Source organism: Eschscholzia californica, unplaced genomic scaffold (genome assembly GCF_041429995.1).
Source record: "Eschscholzia californica isolate CP2 unplaced genomic scaffold, dmEscCali1.0.p SCAF_5, whole genome shotgun sequence".
In the NCBI taxonomy this organism is placed as follows: Eukaryota; Viridiplantae; Streptophyta; class Magnoliopsida; order Ranunculales; family Papaveraceae; genus Eschscholzia; species Eschscholzia californica.
Window position 1 is genome coordinate 5,313,380 of NW_028238472.1, and position 19,237 is coordinate 5,332,616.

The 19,237-nt window shown below is 36.6% G+C and overlaps 1 protein-coding gene across 2 annotated transcripts; it reads left to right on the forward strand.

Moving 5' to 3' along the window:
• The first annotated feature begins 7,493 nt into the window (after nucleotides 1-7,493).
• On the forward strand, nucleotides 7,494-17,318 carry LOC147536510 (beta-galactosidase 10-like). 2 transcript variants are annotated; one of them, XM_086643992.1, is made up of 19 exons: nucleotides 7,494-8,120; nucleotides 8,205-8,300; nucleotides 8,396-8,508; nucleotides 8,599-8,665; nucleotides 8,853-8,945; nucleotides 9,288-9,434; nucleotides 9,915-10,003; nucleotides 10,175-10,280; nucleotides 10,487-10,574; nucleotides 10,716-10,834; nucleotides 11,189-11,353; nucleotides 12,194-12,375; nucleotides 12,760-12,869; nucleotides 13,178-13,287; nucleotides 13,903-14,010; nucleotides 15,159-15,269; nucleotides 15,552-15,763; nucleotides 16,463-16,799; nucleotides 17,100-17,318. In XM_086643992.1, the coding sequence occupies exons 1-19, from the start codon at nucleotides 7,932-7,934 to the stop codon at nucleotides 17,211-17,213; spliced, it is 2,556 nt and encodes an 851-aa protein (XP_086500118.1). In that variant the 5' UTR covers nucleotides 7,494-7,931; the 3' UTR covers nucleotides 17,214-17,318. The 2 variants fall into 2 exon arrangements, with proteins under 2 accessions (XP_086500118.1, XP_086500119.1); XM_086643993.1 differs by lacking the exon at nucleotides 11,189-11,353 and having other exon boundaries at nucleotides 7,571-8,120.
• Nucleotides 17,319-19,237: the final 1,919 nt, after the last annotated feature.

The window sequence follows — 19,237 nt, forward strand, 5'->3', positions numbered from 1 at the left end:
TCCTTTCGTAAAAATATCCGCCAATTGATCATCACCAGAGATAAAATGAACACGAAGATTGCCTCCCTTGACTTGGTCACGAACAAAATGGAAATCGATTGCCGCGTGTTTGGTACGTGCTGAAGAATAGGGTTAACCGCAAGATAAGTTGTACTCAAGTTATCACAATAAATAATCGGAGATTCAGATAGGGGCAGCCCCAACTCAAGTAGTAAATTTTGGACCCATATGATTTCAGCAGTTGCATGGGCTACAGCCCGATATTCGGCCTCGGTTGACGATCAGGCCACTGTGGGTTGGGTTTTTGAAGCCCAAGCTATTAAATTCGGGCCAAGGAAGATACCATATCCAGAAGTAGACCGACGATCATCAAGCGAGAGGAACTTTCATCAAGACATTTATAGCCCTTATGATTGGGGCTATAACCCAAAAGAATACAAGGTTTTGTTTTTACATCGAGTTTTGAATTTCGATAGGGAGACAAAAGGGGAAAACATCTACAACCAAAGGTTCGAAGATGATGATAGGAAGGTTTGAAATTAAATAATTTTTGAAAGGGAGAGAGATTATTAAGGGCTGAGTCGGCAATCGATTGATAGTATAGATAGCTGTTTGAAAAGCATCCGACCAATATTTAGTTGGAACAGAAGCTTGATGAAGGAGACATAGGGAAGTTTCAACTAAATGTCTGATTTTCCGTTCAGCAATTCCGTTCTGTTGGGGAGTGTGAGGGCATGAACGACGATGATGAGTTCCATTTTGAATAAGATAGTTAGAGAGGTCTGAATTGACAAACTCCCCTCCTCCATCTGATTGTAAAACTTTAATGGGTTTGCCAAATTGCTTTTCGACAAAGAGTTTGAAATTTTGAAAATGAATCTTTACTTCTGATTTTGTTTTGAGAAAATAAAGCCAAGTAAACCTGGTAAACTCATCAATTAACAATAGAACATAACGATGACCTGAATTTGACATCTCAGGGGATGATCCCCAAAGATCAGTATGAATGATCTCATTTGGAGCAGAAGAATGATAAATAACAGAATCAAAAGGAAGACGATGATGTTTACTTGAAACACAACTCAAACATTTAGTTAAATTCATTACAGACTTCTTAATTCTTAAATCATTGTTTTTTATTACGAAATTTAAAACTTTCAGATGTGGATGAGCAAGGCGACGATGCCAAACTTCAGAGGTGGTGGTTGAGGCTGAAGAGTGAGATGATGCAAGCAAGGAGATTGGTGGTGATGAAGCTTTTGGAAGAGAGAGACGAAATAGGCCATGATCAATCGTTCCTACCAGGAGTCTCCTCCCTGTTGGAATGTCCTGAACGAAGAAACCATTTCGATGAAACACCACAAAACAATCAAAATCATGGAGAAGGCGAGAAACAGAGATGAGATTCTTTTTGAAAGAAGGTACAAGTAACACATTTTTAAGAGAAATAGTAGTGGAGGGAAGAGAGATGTTAGAAATACCAGAAACAGAGGCTAGCTGACCTGTTCCCACCATTACTTGATCAGGAGCCGAGATTTCAGAGCGAGCAGAAGTTGATGCAATGTCAGAGGCAATATGCATTGATGCTCCTGAATTAATATACCAATTTGGATCCAAGGGAGCTGATTCAATCCCCATGGCAGCGAATGAGTGAGCCAAATCAGAGTGATTTGGAAGTTTGAAGCATTGACGAGAAGAATGGCCAGGTTTTCCACAATATTGACAAATAATAGGAGAGGAGGAGGAAGGTGGTGGACCAAGAACAGAGGAAAAAGTATTTCTGTAGTTACCTCTGTTTGAATGATAGTTTCGATTTCCTCGATAACCACCTCGACTTTGTCTTCCTCTGTTACCTCTTTGAACAGAGTATTGTGGAGCTCGAGGAGTTGGAGAAGAGGATTGAGTGAAGAAAACAAGGGGTTGAACAGTGAGAGGTTTTGTAAGCTCCAGACGAAACTCATGAGTCAAAAGGAGAGAGTGAAGTTCTGAGTAGCTGGGAGGAAAAAGTCTTGTAGTAATGGAGGTGACAAAGTTCTCATAATCAGGACCAAGGCCTAAAAGCACAATAAGAACCAGCTCAGAGTCAGCTACAGTATGACCTATAGCAGCAAGAGAGTTCGAGATGGATTTGATACGAAGGAGATAGTCAGAAACAGAGAGATCCCTTTTTGAGAGTTTGAAGTTGGAGTTTGAGGTTCATTAGGAGAGCAGAGTTGATAGATGAGAAATTTCTTTCAAGAGAATCCCACACATCTTTAGAGGTGGTTAAGCCAAGAACTTGACTGAGAATGGGTTCAGTGAGAGTGGCATTTAGCCATGAGAGGAGCATCTGATCGATGCGATACCAAAAAACATATTCTGGATTTCGTTGAGGTTGAGAAGAGGATTCAGATAAACTTGGAAGAAACTCAGGAGGAGATGGATAAGAGCCATTAATGAACTTGAATAAGTCCTGAGAATGAAGGATTAGAAGAAGCTGACTTTTCCATAAGAGATAGTTAGTATTGTCAAGTCTTATGGATACAAGATTGGCAATGTTTGAGAGAGCTGGAAAAGGAGAATGGGTTTGGGTTTGGGTGGGAAAAGAAGAAGGAGAAGAAGGGCTCACAGTGAAGTCGGCCATTGAAGAAGGAAGAAGAAACTAGATGTGCACTGAAAAACAAAGTAGAGAATAATTCTAGGGATTTGCTCTTGATACCATGTAAATGATTTGAAGTCAAGATATATACCCTAATGAGTAGGGTAGATGTATATTTATATAAAAGAGAGAGTGTACAAGATTACAAAAATAACCCTCACCAGGGCCGTGCAGTGGGGGGTGCGGGCCGTGCGCCCGCACAGGGCCCCCCACCACAAAGGGCCATTTTCAAGTTTTTGGCCATCTATTAACCCTATTAAACCGGGAAGGTTATGTGATTAGCATGAGTTGTGAAGTAGCTCAGCTGGTGCACCGTTCATCTCTTGGGCTAGAGGTCTTGGGTTCGAGTGCTACTGGTAGCACTTTCTCTTAATTTTTTTTGGAAGAGGTCACATTGAAACGGTAATGGCCAATTATTCAAGTGGTATAATATACATGTCAACAAAAAAAAATGGTATAAGATGTAGTATTTTCATCCCAAAGCCAGTAAGGACAACAAAACTATTCTCTAACTATCACAAATCTCTTTTCTCTCAGTCTCTCTTGCGACATGATATTTCTATAATTTTTATCGCAACGCAATTTGTTCTTTGACACATAACTTTCTTTTTAATCCTTATTTTTTTTCTCCTCTCTAAAATTTCTCATTCTTTCTATCATATGAATCTCTATCCAAACTCTCATTATCATTCATAACTAAACTATAATTTAATGTGTGAGATGAAAAAGTTAGCCACAACCTTGACATACACAAAAGCAACCGAATGCGTAAAAAAATTTAGATTTTACGTTTGCTTATACAAGGGGGGCCAACTAAAAAATTTGGCACCGGGCCCCCAGATTTTCAGGCACGGCCCTGACCCTCACAATAAACCAAAAATACAAACACAGTACTAATGATCAATATACACTAACACATAGATCATCATCAGTTTCTCTAAAGGGATCAACATAGGAAATGAAACTACACCACTTATTCCCTAGATCTTGAAACAGATGCCGAAGACCTACTTCCATCTTTCCACGAGGCAAGTCATTGATGGAATTGATAAACTTATCCACAACTTCCCTATAAATAGACATAGTAAATAGTCTTCACAGAGTGTAATCAAACAAGGCATAATCAAGCAACATAGCTTCTTAAGCCATTATTAACAAGTTTCCAAAGGAATACGATAATTTTTGGTTCAATATATTTCACACTCCAAAGTTTAGTCCATGGAAAGTCCAGAGGACCCCTTTGATTTGTTTGTTGGGTACTAATTCCTCTGAAATACGATTTAGCCGAAAAGAGCCCACTGATTTGTGGTGTCCATATTAATTTATCTTCTCCCATTTCTTGATCAAGCTTTATCTTTAATATTGCCTCTGCAGATTCTTGTTCAAAATAGTTATGAATAAGATTGCTATTCCATGCGTTGTTTACTATCAGTTCAGCTACATAATATTTCTCTACATGCATCCGATATTTGATTTGTGGAATGAACCCTTGAATGGTAGGAACCCATGGATCGGACTCGATACGAATGGATCTACCATTACCAACTTCCCAGCAATTGTTATTTCTGAGGGTGTCTCGAACCAGGAGCATTGAAGACCAAATAGAGGAAGAATACTGTTTTTTACTTGTTGTCCAGTAATCTTCCATGTTGTAATACTTAGCTTGTAATACTTTAGCCCATAGTGAATCTGGTTGAGTAAGGAATCTCCAGGCTAGCTTAGCCATGAGAGATTCGTTGACCCTAGCCAATCCCCGTATGCCTAGACCTCCCAACTCCTTGGGTTTCTGGATGCAATCCCAAGGGAGAAAGTGCATTTTATGTTGGTCTTCTTCTTGGTCCCACCAGAAATTACGTTCTAGTCTCTCGAGTTTATTAATGATCCCTCGAGGCACAAAAGAGAGGCTAAGAAAGTAAATACAAATGGGATTTAACGCTGACTTGATGAGTGTTGTTCTCCCTGCTTGGGACATAAACTTCTTTTTCCACCCGGCCAGTCTCGCTTTGAACTTCTCTATCAAGAATTCATGGGACTGTATTCTGTATTTAGGCTTTAGCAACAGAGTACCGAGGTACTTATCTGATTCCTGCCTAACGATACTGTTTAATTGGGTTAAGAATCTGACCTTAATGTCCTCCGAGACTCCCGAGCTAAAGAACATCGAGGATTTGTTAAAGATAACTGCTTGTCCCGAAAACCTGGTATATATATATATATCAATAATATGTTGTACTACCTCCAGGTTTTTAATAGTAGCATCTCCTAGAACTAGGAGGTCATCAGCAAAGAGTAGATAAGATACTCTTAGTGCATAACGATTGACCCTGTAGCCTTCGAATAATGAGTTTCTTTCAAATTGTTCTATTAGGATCGAGAGAGCTTGAGAAGATAGAATAAACAGGAATGGGGACAAGGGGCAACCTTGTCTAAGTCCCCTAGTTGATTTGAAGTTGCCATATCGCTTCCCGTTGATTAAGATACAGAAAGTCGGGGTAGAGACACAAGTCATAATAAGCTTTAATAGTAATTCTGGTACTCCAATTGTTGCTAGGATTGTTTCTAAGAACTTCCAGTTGACTCGGTTGTATGCCTTGGCCATGTCAATTTTCAATGCAAAGGCTCCTTTTTTGGATTTAGATTGATTCATTGAGTGCAGACTCTCGTGAGCTATAACTAGATTATCAATAATCTGGCTCTCGGGCACGACATCTCACTGTTGCTTCCATAAACGGTCGAATTCGAGTCGCAATTAACTTTGTGATGATCTTATAGCCTGTAATTGGTCTGAACGCGTTTCTCTTCACATGCCAGACAAATTAGGTTGTGTTTGATATCAGGGAAACAATTTCCATGGAAATACAAGAGTTTCATGGAAAGTCTTCCACGGAATTTACTCCGTGGAAATAAGAGTTCTTTCGTTTGTTAGTCATTTATTATTCCGTGGAATTACGAACTCTGTTATTTGGTTGACAACTAACTTCTACGAATATAATATTCAATTAAGAGTTTTTATTTACTCTTTATGGGTAGTTTAAATGATATTTTTACTTTTGCGAAAATTACATTTTCATCCTTATGTTGTCTAAATTACATTTTTACCCTTATGTTTTCAAAATTATATTTTTACCCCTATGTTGTAAAATTATTTAACCATGTGTCACTTTACTAATTTAAAGGTAAAATGTTATTTTGATATTATACGAGGGTAAAAATGTCATTTTGACAACATAAGGGTAAAATGTCAATTGGATATTATAAAAGGGTAAGAATGTAATTTTGGCTATAAAAATCCAAAATTTCATTTTGACAACTTTGTAAACATGTCATTTGGTAAGAAGGACAAAAATGTCATTTGTCCAATGTATAAGTAAAAATTTATTTTGCTAAATTTTTATGGGTAAAAATGTCATTTTGAACATATATGGAGGTAAATTTAAGGTTTCAAGTATCCGAATATATTAAAATATTGGGATATTTAGTAAATGCCCCCCACTTATTTAGCAATATTAGGACTTCACCCCTAAAAACATTATAGTTCAGGCGTTAACCCCCATTGTCCCTTTCTCCGTCAAAATCTCGTTATGTAGTGGGTGTGCGAGTCACGTGCTTGTCATCGGACCAAAATACCCCTGTCCTAATTTTTAGTATATGACCCTCATTTATTTTGCTATATTAGGACTACACCCCCAACCAAAATACCTTGTCCATTCGAATAGTTTATCCCGAGCCAATACCTTCCCATCTCACGATCGGTTGAATCACCCTAGTTACATGCCGAACCACTAACCCGAGTTTCGCCCATAGACTGGGTCATGCTCACCCCTAGCCAGAGGCATAGCTAGATCCAATCCACAAGTGACTTCGGCTGATTCACCCTTGTTACATTCTCTATCTCATAAGTCTGAGTTTCGGCTATAGATTGGGTCATACTCTCTCCGAGCTAGAGCCAATAAGCGAGTGACTCTGGCCGAGGTGTCACTAGTACTCCGATGGTAGGGTGGATTTTGTTTTTACTATTCCGAGGTAGTTGTACCCTAAAATTACTTGTATGGGTCAAGTTCAAGTTATAATATCCACCAAACTGAACCCGAAAAAGAATGGAAGAACAACTAGTAGTAGTTGTCCCAAAATTGGTGTAATTGGTTTCAAAAGTCTCTGTTTTATAATTGTTTCTCACAAAAATTTGATATTGAATCTTCTAGTCCTGTTTTAAGGAGTTGTCCATTTTCTAGACATGGGTTTCGAAGAAAAGATGAAACCTTAGAAGATTTTGCTAGAGAAGAATTGAAATCTAGAATAGATGTAGAAGAGATTGAAGAAGAAGGAGAATCAATCAAAGAAAAAGAAACTGATGAAGAAATTCATCCATGTTAAATCGATTTTCAGATTCTCCTTCAACAACTAATCAAGGTAAGTTGGTCGGGGGTGTAGTCCTAATATAGCTAAATAAATGGGGGTCATATACTAAAAATTAGGACGGGGATATTTTGGTTCGATGACAAGGACGTGACTCGCACGCCCACTAAATAACGAGATTTTGACGGAAACAATGGGGGTTAACGCCAGAACGATAATCTTTTTAGGGGCGAAGTCCTAATATTGCTAAATAAGTGGGGGGCATTTACTAAATATCCCTAAAATATTTTTATCTTGATTTTTGACTTTCCACGGAAACTAATCCCGAGGGGGAGCAAGGAATTAAAAGTGGACTATTTCATGGAAATAGATTCCCTAGGGAATTAAAGTCATGGAATTACACTTCGTATCAAACGATGGAAATACCTATTTTTATGGAAATTCTTTTATTTCCATGAAAATGGGAGATATCAAACACACCCTTAGAGTCGATCGCGTCAGCTCGGTGTGGTTGTGCCACTCGGCCCCGATCAGGGGTCAAATAGCAATTGTGCTTTGGGTGGCGCTGTTGAATCCATCCCCCGCCACTTCACTAATTTATCATCTCTGTCTTATAAGAAGACAAAAAGTTGAGTAAACGTGGATGTAAAATTAAATTTATGATCTTATCTTCCCCACTCTCGTTTCATGAGAGCGACTGTCACTCACTCTCTGTGAAACCCTAGAATTTCAGTTTCCTCTCACTATCTCCCTCTCTCTCTATATCAGTAACAACAATGTCAGCACCAACGCATGTTCCTTCACTTCATTAAAGTGACATGATTACTACCTCCACTCATTTGTTTCATCAAATTTTACCTTTTCTTCTTCTTCGTTCTCATTTTCATGGAGTTTTAAGAAACTTGAAAGTTCTTTCTGTCCAACAACTATAGAAGAAATGAAAAGAAAAACAAACTTCACTTTCTCTCTCTTCATTTCTCCTCTTCTCTTATTTCTCTTCTTCTTCTTTACTTCTTTTTCATTTGCTGCTAACAATGTTACTTATGATCATCGTTCTTTAATCATCAATGGCCAACGGAAGCTATTTCTCTCCGCTTCAATACATTATCCTCGTAGTGTGCCTGCTGTAAGTTTAAATTCTCTTATTATCTTATGAGATCTTAGAAATTGAACTTTATTTTGAATTCTTATGTTCTTGATTTGTTAATAGATGTGGCCGGAACTGATTAAGACTGCCAAAGAAGGAGGAGTTAATGTGATTGAAACTTATGTTTTCTGGAATGGACATGAACTTTCTCCTGGAAATGTGAGTTCTGTTTTCCTGATAATGTTCTGATAGAGTAAATTCTACAGATTTTAGGGGAATTTGAATATCATTTAATAATGTTTTAAAAAATGCAGTATTATTTCCATGGTCGATTTGATTTGATGAAATTTGTCAAGATTGTGCAACAAGAAGGGTTGTATTTAATACTGAGAATTGGTCCATTTGTTGCTGCTGAATGGAATTTTGGGTAAAGTTTTTTGAAAAGTAGAATTAGTTATAATTTTTTGATGTTTTTCTTTTATTTGGGTTGAACTTCAACAAGTTACTCCCTATGTAGTGGTATACCTGTATGGCTGCATTATGTGCCAGGAACGACATTTCGAACTGATACTGAACCCTTTATGGTATGGAAATTAATCTTCTTTTCATTTTGCTGATTCTCTATATAATACTCTAGGAAGGATTATACAAATTTTGTTTGAGTGATTTAGAGTTTTATAATGACTATCTATACGAAATTTAAACTCGTCAACTTGATTCTGGTTTTGAGTTCACAAATTGCCTAATTGGATTGCGGTTTTACGATTGTAGCGGCACATGCAAAACTTCACTACACATATAGTGAACATGATGAAGAGTGAAAAGCTTTTTGCATCACAGGGAGGCCCTATCATCTTGGCTCAGGTAAGATTCTTCTTAACTCTATAAATGCTCCACTTAAAGATCTAGCTTCTAAATGGATCAAAAATGGTTTTATTGGATACCCGAACTGTACTTCTGATCAAATACAACGACTCTCTTAAATTTTGAACAAAAATAGAACCTCCAAAAACTCGATAGTCACTCCAACCTATTATGGGTTCACCTTTTTAACTCAAGTGAACTTGTGTGAGGTTCTTTTGTTTTGGCAGTACTAAGTTTTGTTGGATTCACGAGCATGTGATTCTCTTTCCCATCTTTTATTTTTGCTGTAGTATGTTTTTCTTATTTCAAGAAATGCAAAAGTTGAAATTTCACTTATTGCAGATAGAAAATGAATACGGAGGTGACCTAGAAAAGGTGTATGGAGAAGGAGGCAAGCGTTATATAATGTGGGCTGCAAGAATGGCTGTGGCTCAAGATATAGGTGTACCTTGGATAATGTGTCAGCAGTATGATGCACCAGATCCTGTGGTAAACACTGCTAATTGTTTGTCTTTATGTTCCATAATCGTCTATCTGTTGTAGAAGGAAAGATACCATGAATATTGAAACCTTGGAAAAGATTGTGTTAGATCTGTGTTATGATGCTAGAAATAAGATAAACAATGAAAATCTAGAAGGCATCCCAAGTCATAAGTTCACCTCATTCCTGTTATACTATATCTTTTGTCAGAGTCCTATTAAATGCTAATACCATGGCTGATTAACTATTGCCTTCTTAAGTTCTCATTTATCGAAGTCCAAGGTTGCTTTCTTTCTACGGCACCACTGCTTTCTGTGTTTGGCATTTTTCTTTGTATGAATTCATTTACGATTAAGGAATATTTTGTGGCTTGCTTAGATCTAACATGAAATACAAATTCAACTTTCTTCCACTATAACTAATCTTGACTTGCAACTTTAAGTAACTCAGATGGAACATTCAACTTAGTCTATATTTTTCAACTGCAGATCAACACCTGCAACCAATTTTATTGTGATCAATTCAGCCCCAATTCTGCAAACAAACCAAAAATTTGGACAGAGAACTGGCCTGGATGGTAATGCTTCACTTTCCTGTTCTCACTATTAACTCAAAATGTTAATATTCCACAGTAGAGAAGCCCCGGAAACTGTGTGATGGTATAGTGTTTTACTCCAGAAAGTTCTTGTTAGTCATGATGTATCTCTCTTTTATTTTCCTTCCATCCTTTCTAATTTTTCTTATTCAGGTTTAAGACATTTGGGTCTAGAGATCCTCATAGACCACCTGAAGATATTGCTTATGCTGTAGCTCGTTTTTTCCAAAAAGGCGGCAGTGTACATAACTATTACATGGTAATCTGATTATAAATAAAGTTTATACTAAGATAATATTTTCCTCTTCAACAAAAAAAAAAAGATAATATTTTCCTAGTTTGCTTATCTACTTAGAATAGGTATAGCTTTTTCTGTCATCAGTATCTACCCTTTAACATTCGACTTCGTCATTGTATAGTAATTTCGGATTGACTTGTCTCCTTAAATATTTTATTTTTCCTTAGTATCATGGCGGGACAAATTTTGGTCGCACTTCAGGAGGTCCATTCATTACTACGAGCTATGATTATGATGCACCAATTGATGAATATGGTTAGCTATAGTTCCTTACATTCAAATTTTAAGGTTTACTGTGTTTGTTGCAGGAGTAACTACTAAGAAAATTTTCTAGATTCTGGAAATTAAAAAAACTGTATAAACTTTCATGGTATATAATTTCCTAATTAATTACAGGGATGGCTAGGTTTCCAAAATGGGGACACCTTAAGCAACTTCATGAAGCCATAATGTTATGTGAACATGCACTACTTCATGGTAACCTAGAGCATTTGTCTCTTGGCTCATTACAAGAGGTGAAACTAGAACTCCTTTTCACTTTTATATTCTACTTGAATATGACACACAACTGATTTCTTCAAATTTATTGATATTTTGAAGAATCAAGATCACTTCCACTTATTAGGAAATTTAAGTTTCAAATTATACCATTTTTTTATACTATTACTTTTACAAGGTTGATTGAAGTTTGGTTAGCTCACTGGGGTATTCAGCAAAAGAAGCACACGCCTCTAATACGGACCTCTACTCAAATACCTTTCAAATAAATTTTCAGTTCATTAACTTTTTAAGTCAAACATTACCTTTTCTTAGTGTGAATCTAAAATTTTAGAGAGACAAATGTTAAGTGCATTTTCGTCTTCATCCAGGCCGATGTTTATTCTGAACCTTCAGGATCATGCGCTGCTTTCATTGCTAACAACGATGAAATCAATGATAAAATAGTTAACTTTCAGAATGTATCGTATCACCTTCCGGCTTGGTCAGTTAGTATCTTGCCAGATTGCAAGACTGTTGTGTTCAACACGGCAAAGGTTGGTTTAAGATATACCTATCAGATGTTACTTCTTCAAATTCATTGCATGTAGTTATATGTTTGCTCTGCAATTAAAGCATTATAAGCTATCTAAACCAGGCAAAAAGAAATATGTTTTCAGCCTCCATGAGGCAAAACGTTAAACATAAAGGGCACGATTTTTAGAATCAGGCATTTTATGGCTTTGATTTAGAAGTATAACATTGTCATAAACCATGGACGTAAGCATTGATGGTTTCCTATGCATCTAATACATTACAGTTATGAGCTATTTAGCTTAGACAATTGCATTGCCAAGTATATCTTAATTTACTTCATCTCGAAATTGTCATTATAATAATGTTATCTTATTAGGCATAAATTTTGTCACTCTTCTTCAAACGTTCCGAAGGTTAAGGATCTGGGTTTAAGGTTTTATCCGTTCTTAAGTATAAGTTTGAAGCAATTGCATTCACCTAGTTAACATTTCCGTGATCATATTCTGAGATAGTATATGAATTTAACATGGATAAGTCTGTTTAATAATTCTCGCCATGTCGACATTCTGTACTGATAAGCATAGAAATGGGGAAAGTTACCTGCTGTTAGGGGTGGGAATGTCTTTCTTTTATTTGATAAACAAACCTGAATGTTTCTTTTATTTGATAACCCATGTCCAGGCCCAATGTTTTCGTTTAATGTGACACCCCGTAAGTTGACGGAGAGTGAAACACATACTAGTCCCCATGTTTCTTAGTGAAGTATAGTGACATGGTGGTGAGTGCATGGTTTCCTGCAGTCTTGTAGTTTCTGTATAACTACATAAGATGATTATGATTAAAAAAACAAAGTTCAACAGGTTGGTTTCCAAACGTCAATAGTGGAAATGGTGCCAGAAAATTTGCATGCACCCATGATGCAGTGGGATGTATTTCAGGAGAAGGTGGGGATCTGGGGAAAACCAGATTTTTCTGCCAATAGTTTTCTGGATCACATAAACACAACAAAAGATACCACTGACTATCTTTGGTATACAACAAGGTAGGTGTTTTCTTATTAAAAACGGTAAATGCATACACTTAGTTTAAAACCCTGGTTCTTAATACTTGTGAAATTGTGGCATTGGATGTGGAAATGTCAAGTACGACTAGTTTTAGCATATTTCTAAATAACAAAACATCAGCTGCGACGGCCGACGGGACAATGTAATTGAACCTGCTGATTGTCCTTAGGTTATCTTAGGAATTAGGATAAACAGCTTAAGTAGTTGATATCTTCTACTAAATGTAATTCATATAGCATCTTAGGGTGGAATAAATCAATAAACTAAGTACATAAATGATACCCAATGAACCATGACCATAAACTGGGTAAATAGAGAAGCCTAAGATGCTAATATGTTATGAAATTGACATGTATTGGCAGTGTAAATGTTAATCAAAATGAGGGCTTCTTGAGCAATGGAAGCAGCCCTATTCTTGTAGTATCATCGAAAGGCCATGCTTTTCATGCTTTCGTCAATCAGAAACTTGAAGGTATAACTGTTACGTTATTAAAATTCTCCTCCCATTGTGGTTATAAAAAGCATTTGTTCTGTCAACCGAAGTTCTGCACATGCATTATGGTTAGAACCTTGAGGAGTCTCTGTCTCCAATTTGTAGTTAATTCTTGGAAAGAGTAATTTGAATAACATTAAGCTGCCTTTTAATTTTCAAAGCTATGTTCTGACATGAAATTTGCGAACACCTATACATAAATTGTGATTATTTCCATTATATCATATCAAATCATCAATAAACTACATTACTGATCTTGCAAGCATATTTGTCTATTTTAATTATAGCTAGCGCACCTGGAAGCAATTATGGATCAGCATCCAGGATTGAAAGTCCCATTAGATTAAAAGCAGGACAAAATGAAATTGCTATTCTGAGCATGACTGTTGGCTTACAAGTAAGTAATTGATATTTTCTTAGAGGTTTCCTTTGCATCTTTGAGTAAACTGCAACTAGAATCGACTCCCAATAGAAAAGATTCAGTATACAAATAACACATATTGGCTCTAGTAGCTGTACTGTGTTCTTGATTATTACCGCAGATCGTTCATTATTCACTTTATGTAGGCTATGACACTTTGAAAGGGGTCCATGTATAGCTAATGAGGTAGACACATGGAAGTTTATGATTAGTCCAGTTAAGAATTAGAACTAAACTAGGAAGAGGAGATCGTAAGCAGCCAAAGGTTTTTGGTAAAACTTCGCTACATAGTTATCTTAACTAAAAGTTTACCTTAAATAGTCAATTTCAATCCCCTATGGGTCAATAATAATGTACCAAAACCATTAAGACTTCCCACCGTTATCATTGGTTCTGGACATGGCATCATCCTTACCAAGTTAATAATTAAGAAATCTGTACATATTTGGCAATTTCTTCCCATGTTGTTCTTCTTTTTGTATAACCATTAATATTTAGAAGAAGAGACAACTTCTCATTGTTTTTTTAGGTTAATCAGGTTTTTATTTTTAGTTTTGGCGATCTCTCCCTTATATTTGTTTTCCGCTTCAGAGTGCAGGACCATTTTATGAATGGGTAGGAGCTGGGATAATTAGTGTCAAATTAGAAGGCTTCAATAATGGAACCATTGATTTATCATCAAACAATTGGATCTACAAGGTGATTCTTATCATTAAATTTTTCTCTTTCTTAGAGTTTTCTTTTTTATATTTTGTCCCTAGTTGAGGTTCTCTCTAATATTTTTGTTGCACTTCATGTACTCTTTGTCAAAACAAATTCGCTTCTGCCTTGTTTGTACTGATTAGTGATTCCCTCTCTTGTCACTTGACTTTAATGTGCCTCAACCCCACTAGAGATTTCCATCAACTGTTTCACTTAATTTAGGCGAATTTTAAATCTAGGCGATTGATGTTGTTAGTAGATGTACAAGCCAAACTACAAGTACACCTGGCACTTCCTATGAATCTAGAAAACTTACCTCAGAGTTTTCCATTGGCATTAAGCATAACAAGAGATGAAAAGAAAACTGTATTCTAGTGTTTGAATCTTGAATTTCCCATCGACCAATTTCATAAGAGACAATACATTATTCAACTTTTGTATGATAATCCATAAAATTGTCTTTTTTCCGAATATTTTACCAACTTTTCTAGATTTCTTCGTATTCTGTATGTCGTTATATAATACAAATGCCATTTACCATCAATTTAGCCCAATTTTTTGCTGCCTCAACTACATTCTCACATTGGTGTCGTTCCATCAGTTAGAGTGGGATGACTTAGGTAGGTCATAAAGTTACCAACTTAAGTGATGCAGTAAAATGTTAATAGGCTTTGCTAATATGTTCTAGATTGGAACTTATTGTTTTGTTAGGTGTGTACTTGTTGAGGTGTAGCATGATTAAGATGTTGTACAGCACAACATGATCTATATACTGAGAAACACCCCTACAAACCGTCCCTTGTGTCATTTTTGTCTTACAGATGTGAAGATGTAAGATTGGTGTAAATATGAAGTAACGAGCATTAAGAGAGAAGAAAAAGGAACAAAAAAACAAAAGTTGACACCATACAAAAAAGCATCTCAAATTATCTTGAATGGGCTAATAGGAAGCCTCATAATAAAGTAGTGACAAAGAAAACTAATACAAAATAAATTTTGAAACGAAACAAAAATGTCGATGAAAGTCTGATCTCTAGATGGCGTTTCTGTAACTCAAATAGCTATCAAGTAACTCCCGATAATTCTGAAAATCTTTTTTGCATTTTGTTTTCTCTCTCTCTCTCTCTCTCTCTCTCTTCTCCTAGATTGGATTAGAAGGAGAGCACCTTAAGATCTATCAACCAAATGGGTTGAACAATGTAAAGTGGCAGTCAGCCTCAGCACCACCAAAGAATCAGCCTCTCACGTGGTACAAGGTGTGTAAAATGTTGATTGTTGAGTAATTAGATTTAATTTTTAGTGTTTCACACACGGTTATGAGTTCAAGAGATAATTACACTAAATGTGGTGAGTCTCTTAACTGTTTCAAGCTACTTTTATGATCTCTCTTTATAGAGATTGTGGTAGATCTGAAATCTAGTTTTACTTTCTCAGCGCCTTATACAACATCTATTCATCATTGTTTTCCTAGATAAATGTATTTGGTCGGGTCTTTCGTTAACGCTTCTAAGAACTTTCAATCACTCAACGTTTCTCAGGCCGTAGTGAATCCTCCGAGTGGTAATGAACCGATTGGGCTGGATATGATACATATGGGAAAAGGTCTAGCTTGGTTAAATGGAGAAGAAATTGGAAGATACTGGCCTAGGAGGAGCTCCGCACATGAGGAGTGTGTCACAGATTGCAATTACAGAGGCACATTCAATCCAAACAAATGCAGCACTGGTTGTGGTGAACCAACTCAAAGATGGTAAAAAAAACTCATTTTCTTCATATCTATTTTATCTTTCTTCTAAATATGATCATGAGAGCAATGGAGTATATATATATATATCTGTGTGTGTGTGTGTGTGTGTGCGCGCGCGCGCGTTATTTCATGTCAGAATTAGGCTTAGCTAGCGGATGTAGTGCATTCACATCAAATGTGCAGAAATAGACTGACATCTACTCTCCTGGAAACTGTAGCTGTGACCAATTTCTTCCTAGATAGGGTAATGATTGTACATAGGACTTCTGCGCTACACGAAATACATTCATCACATAAAGATCAAATATTCAGCTATTTTGCTATAGGATAGTGTTGGCAAGCATTCTGGACTGATACTGATCACGTCCGCTTTTGGTCTCGGACTCTCGGGACCGACGACTTTGTAATGTGTCACTAGGAAAGGGCGGTTAATCCCTATAAGAGGCACCGCGCTCCACCTCCCACCTTACGTGGGATTGTTTTTGACACATTTTAGCTTTAGGAGAAACGGGAAGAACGTGAGATCATAAAGGTAAGATTCTACTCCCATCTATGATATATCACTCAAACAACTGTGTATGTTTATTTGAAACTCATATGTTCGCATACTAGTAATGTATCAATACATTTACAAGAACTGAAAATCAATTCTACATTGTTCCTCTAGCCGTTTAGACTTAGAGTTTATCCTAATTGAAACAGGTACCATGTTCCAAGGTCTTGGTTCAAGCAATCAGGAAACATTCTTGTAATTTTCGAAGAGAAAGGAGGAGATCCAACTCAAATTAAATTTTCGAAGCGCAAAGTAAAAGGTTTATGTTCTCTTATTTCAGAGGATCATCCCTCAATAGATCTTAAATCTTGGAATAATGACATGAAAGTCTATAACGAGAGCAATGCAACTATTCATCTGAAGTGTCCAGATGGTAGTTTGATATCCCAAATAAAATTTGCAAGCTTTGGAACTCCTACTGGAAAGTGCGGATCTTACAGCAAAGGAGCATGCCATGATCCAAGCTCCCTTTCTGTTGTCGAAAAGGTAAATATTTTCATCTAACTTGTTCAGTTTATTAGTTATACTCTCATGAACCAATATATTACAACACAGATCCGTGATTTGATTGTTTCGATATCTGATTTTCGTATCTGAAATTGAGAAAAAACATATACCACCTTAGTTTAAATCATCGTCTGATTCGCTTAGGTATCATAAAAAAGTGAGGCAAATTTTATATGGTAATGGAGTAGTTCCACTTATAGTCATGACCTTCTTAACCTTCCTTCTTTAGGGTTGCCATTCTTTTGGGTATATAAATTGTTGGTTCAATTTGTTCTACAGGTCTGCCTAAACAAACAAAGCTGTGAGTTACCATTGTCAGAGAAAAACTTCAATATGAATTTATGCCCTGGGTTTACCAAGAGACTTGCTATTGAAGCTGTATGCAGTAGCTGATATTTCAGTTCTAACAAAAACTATAATTGCTAATATCAGATGGTTAGAATGTGATCATATTGGTTTACTAATCAGGGAAAGAATTGCATACACCATTGGAGTAAATCTCTTTCCATTGAATGCTTAGAATTTTCAACCATACCTAATGGCCCGACTTTCGAGGCCGCCCACGGCCCAAATGGTGACATACTGACATGACCGACCCCTATTGGTCTAATGGTCTGGTTGTTTCTTTCTCCTCGCGCCCGGACCAATCGAGGTCAAGCGCTTTACCTTTCGGACTGTGTGGTTGGCTTTGGAAGCAGGCTCCTTTAGCGTTTTGCAGAAATGTTTTTGTATGTCATTTCATTCCATTTTTGTCCAAAAGTGTTGTTATGCTACTTGCATTTTGAGACTGAGTTTTTTTTTTACTTCACCCCTCAAGGGAATGGTCATTTGAAGATGTCCCTTTGAATGGGTGATTGAGTTCACCCCAATCATTTGACCAAATATGTGAGAATTACGTAATTTCATGTATGACCAAACTACCTAAAAAGTAATGCTTTCCCGAACAATTTTATTCATCTCACAAAAGAAAAACAATTCTCAACAAAAAAAACAAAGAAAAACGAACACTTTTATTGATTCACAACATTTTACATTTTGTTTGGCTAAAAACCACACATTAGTATAGGCCGCGTTGAGGTTTACAATACCTTCTTTAGTTTTCTGACAATTGCATAAACTTTAGGCATATATTCTTCACGAGCCTTATGAAAAGCACAAATACTATCAAAAATAAAATCAGCCAAATCGTTATACAATTAAATAATAGATTACCTTCCAATGATTCATTTCCTTTTCTATCTCTTCTTCTATAGATTGGTCGGTACATAGATCATCATCAGTTTCTCTAAAGGGATCAACGTAGGAAATGAAACTTACCCACAACTTCCCTATAAATAGACATAGTCTTTACAGAGTGTAATCAAACAAGGCATAATCAAGCAACATAGCTTCTTAAGACACATAATAATATAATTGCATCAACATCATCAATTAGGTTGGATACATCATAACTGCCATGACATTGTACACACACAAAACCCTAAATTAAAGGGATATAACTCTAACTAAGATGCAGAGTCAGATTTCAGAATGAATGATTTGCGACGATTGAGGACATAAGATTCAGATTTATACATGTTAGGAAACAATCATGGACCAATGCTTAACCATGCCTCAAAGGCGAAAGAAAAATTGAAACCCTAAAAACTAGTTCTCTAGGAGCATCTCCAACCCCAGTCTGTCTTAGGCCGAAAAAACCACTTTTTCAGTCAAAATTTTTGGCCTCAGCTCAGCCTCTAAAATTCAGTTCCAGCCCCAGCCTCTCTTGAGGCCGAAAATTTGTTCATGTAGGAAACGCGTGTGTGCACTTTTAGTTGGTGTGCGAAAAACGTGTGTGATTTTATGTATATATAAAACACGTGTTTGAACTATTATTCGAAATAAAATTATTCGGGGACTGACATTTGGTGGACGTATTTTAATTATTAAGTTTTTCTAGAATTTTTAAAAAAATTAAAACTAATTAAAATTACAAAAATATTATTTACATTTAATGTTGGTTTTGATTTTTAAGTTATTTTTAATTTTTTGGTTATTTTTAATTTTGTATTTAATTTTTTTGTATTTTTTATTTTACAAAAAAAAAGGTAGATCTGGTCGTTGGATAAACCAACGGCCAAGATCTGTCCCCAAGTCACAGTTGGGGCCCCAACAGTCACTTGGGGCCTAGCTTCAGTCGCCCCTAATGTTAGGGGCGACTGAGCTAGATGCTCCAGCCTCCGCTCCAAGCTGCTGGGTTTGGAGCACCGGGCAGAAGCCATAAATTTGAATTTATGGCCTCCGCTCGGCTGGGGCTGGAGATGCTTTAACAGCCTAAAGGTTTCAGTAGTCATTTCGGAAAAAACAAAAAAACCCTAATATGATCCAGTGTGATAGTGCCAAAAGATAGAAATAATCGGGCTCGAAAGAGAACCCCG

Coding starts and splice junctions, on each gene's coding strand:
- LOC147536510 (XM_086643992.1), top strand. CDS start 7,932: ATGAAAAGAAAAACAAACTTCACTTTCTCTCTCTTCATTTCTCCTCTT. Junction 8,301..8,395: donor ATGAACTTTCTCCTGGAAAT/GTGAGTTCTGTT, acceptor TAAAAAATGCAG/TATTATTTCCATGGTCGATT. Junction 10,281..10,486: donor GTGTACATAACTATTACATG/GTAATCTGATTA, acceptor ATTTTTCCTTAG/TATCATGGCGGGACAAATTT.